The sequence below is a fragment of the Austrofundulus limnaeus genome, unplaced genomic scaffold (assembly GCF_001266775.1).
Source record: "Austrofundulus limnaeus strain Quisiro unplaced genomic scaffold, Austrofundulus_limnaeus-1.0 Scaffold49, whole genome shotgun sequence".
In the NCBI taxonomy this organism is placed as follows: Eukaryota; Metazoa; Chordata; class Actinopteri; order Cyprinodontiformes; family Rivulidae; genus Austrofundulus; species Austrofundulus limnaeus.
In genome coordinates, this window is record NW_013952451.1 from 360,898 (window position 1) to 362,953 (window position 2,056).

The 2,056-nt window shown below is 43.2% G+C and overlaps 1 protein-coding gene across 2 annotated transcripts in view; it reads right to left on the reverse strand.

Annotated features, from left to right (window-relative positions):
* The window catches only part of LOC106517470 (arf-GAP with SH3 domain, ANK repeat and PH domain-containing protein 1), a gene marked incomplete at its 3' end in the record, with an annotated part of 60,024 nt that overhangs the window by 10,457 nt on the left and 47,511 nt on the right, over positions 1-2,056 (reverse strand). The window contains 4 exon segments of one of the 2 annotated variants that reach the window (XM_014008325.1): positions 67-136; positions 559-659; positions 937-945; positions 1,521-1,607. In XM_014008325.1, coding sequence (XP_013863779.1) covers positions 67-136; positions 559-659; positions 937-945; positions 1,521-1,607 — 267 coding nt within the window. 2 annotated transcript variants of the gene reach the window in all.

Below are 2,056 nucleotides of genomic sequence, written 5' to 3' on the forward strand. Positions count from 1 at the left end.
TGTGTGTGTGTGTGTGTGTGTGTGTGTGTGTGTGTGTGTGTGTGTGTGTGTGTTTAATGCACTCACTGTGGCATGAGAGATGGTGAGGATGCCTCCCTTCACTGAGCACTGTCTCCTCTGCCACACCTTCCTCAGCCTGTGAGAGGACACCCCGCACATTAGCAAGAGGTTGTCGCGTCACATCTTTGTCTGTCTTATAAATCTTAATGCTTCATGCATCACAGCCCTCCCCTTTAAGAGATACGCCAAATGCCCTTTTTAGGTCAATTTTTGTAACGATCTGACCTGCCAGTTTTAATTTGTGACATGTGTGCAACTGTTGGTGCAAATTAGCCTTGTAATGATGCTGCGTTCACAGATTAGGGAAAAAGAATCTACATTTTGAAGACTTAGCTATAAATCTGTCAGAAACAAGAAATATTAAAAAGATAATTGTTGAAAAGCAGGTCACCAGTCGAGCGTGTCAAACACAGTTTAATTTCATTCCTGTCATCTGCAGGGCGAACTGTGCATTCCTAACTTTTTAATTCTTTCTCATGATAAGTGTTTGTYGCTTACCCGTCACTCTTCTTCAGCAGGTACCCTTTCTTCTCACTTCCAAACTCTTTGTTTCCCTGCAGCTGGTGCATGCTGTAGCCACCCTGCTTACTTTGTGAGTCCTGAGAGAAGCCACACAATACAAACACATTTTAACGACATTGTTGCAAAGCCAGCTCCATAAAAACATGCAACAAAGGCCCACATACACGCTGCATACATATTTATATTAACACTAAATGTGAGGGGGCTTTCGCAAAAAATAAAAAAACAAAAATAAAAGAGAGAGAGCACTAACAGGAAAACTAAAGTCACACACAGGGCATGCTCTGCAACACCCTTACAGTCAAAGCAGTCTACTTGTGAACCACAGCATGCTCAACATGCAGCTGCACTTACTCTTCTAGACTTGATTCCAGACAAGCAGAAGGCAAAAAGGAGGAGATAGAGGGGAGAGGTGTGAAAGATCTGGCTCGAGTGCACATTGTGGGTGTTAAAAATGTGTTGTGTCAAAAAAATAATAAAAATACAACGTGCTAACTTTCTAGAAGTTACAGAAAGTGTCGATTAAATGACAATCTATGACATTTCATGCACGTAAGTGGATTGAGAGTGTTGAGAGAGTGGAAACAGCCCGTGCTGCTAAACAGAATTAGTTTTGATTTAAAGGTGTGTGTGCGTGAGGACTGGAGGGGGGAGTGAGTGGCTTTCCACTGAGCAGCCAGTGAGGCACAACACTGGTCACCAGCAAAGCCTACCACACACTGGCTACCAGCATGGTACAGCACTGGGCACTCGCTCTGTGCTGCAGGAGACAAGCTCCAACGTGGTGGTGGCCAGAGTGAGAGGAAGCGTGCGGTGAGAAGAACGACTGAATCGGAGCTGTCGCGGCAGTTTCTAGACCCGCGCAGCTCGGTTTAAGACCGGCTCGTTTAAAGTTTGGTTTAAATTTGGCTTCGTGTGGCCGGGTGTGACYTGCATACCTCCTTCTGGTCCAGCTGGAGGGAGGACTTGATCAAGTCTCGCAAAGCAGTCAGCTGCTTTTTCTCCTCGTCCTGAGTTTGTTTAATCTGTGGAGACGAAATGCAACAATGAGGGAGGAAGACAGACCACTGGCTGCTTTCACATGGGACAATTCAAATTAAATTAGATTTTAGAAACAATGTCTCCGAACACAGGATTACATGATGTAATGGAAAAATACTTTTTGTTTTAAGTCAGTAATTCTATGACTTTAATGATCCAGTTTTTAAGAGCACCCTGTTTATCGGTAGATAGAACGATTAGAGCTAACAAAATTTTCTAACAGCACTCACTCTTAGATATCACTTGTATTTGTCTCTGTATCCCCTTGACCCAGCAAGGCCCTTAGGATGAAATCATGCTTTATTAAAGGGATCCACGATTAGTTGTAATATTAGACTTTATTTGATAAAACATACGTAGTTTATCACCATATAGGCTATCACCATATATATGTATTAGCTCAGCGCTACACATTCTCCTCTCATCACTGAGG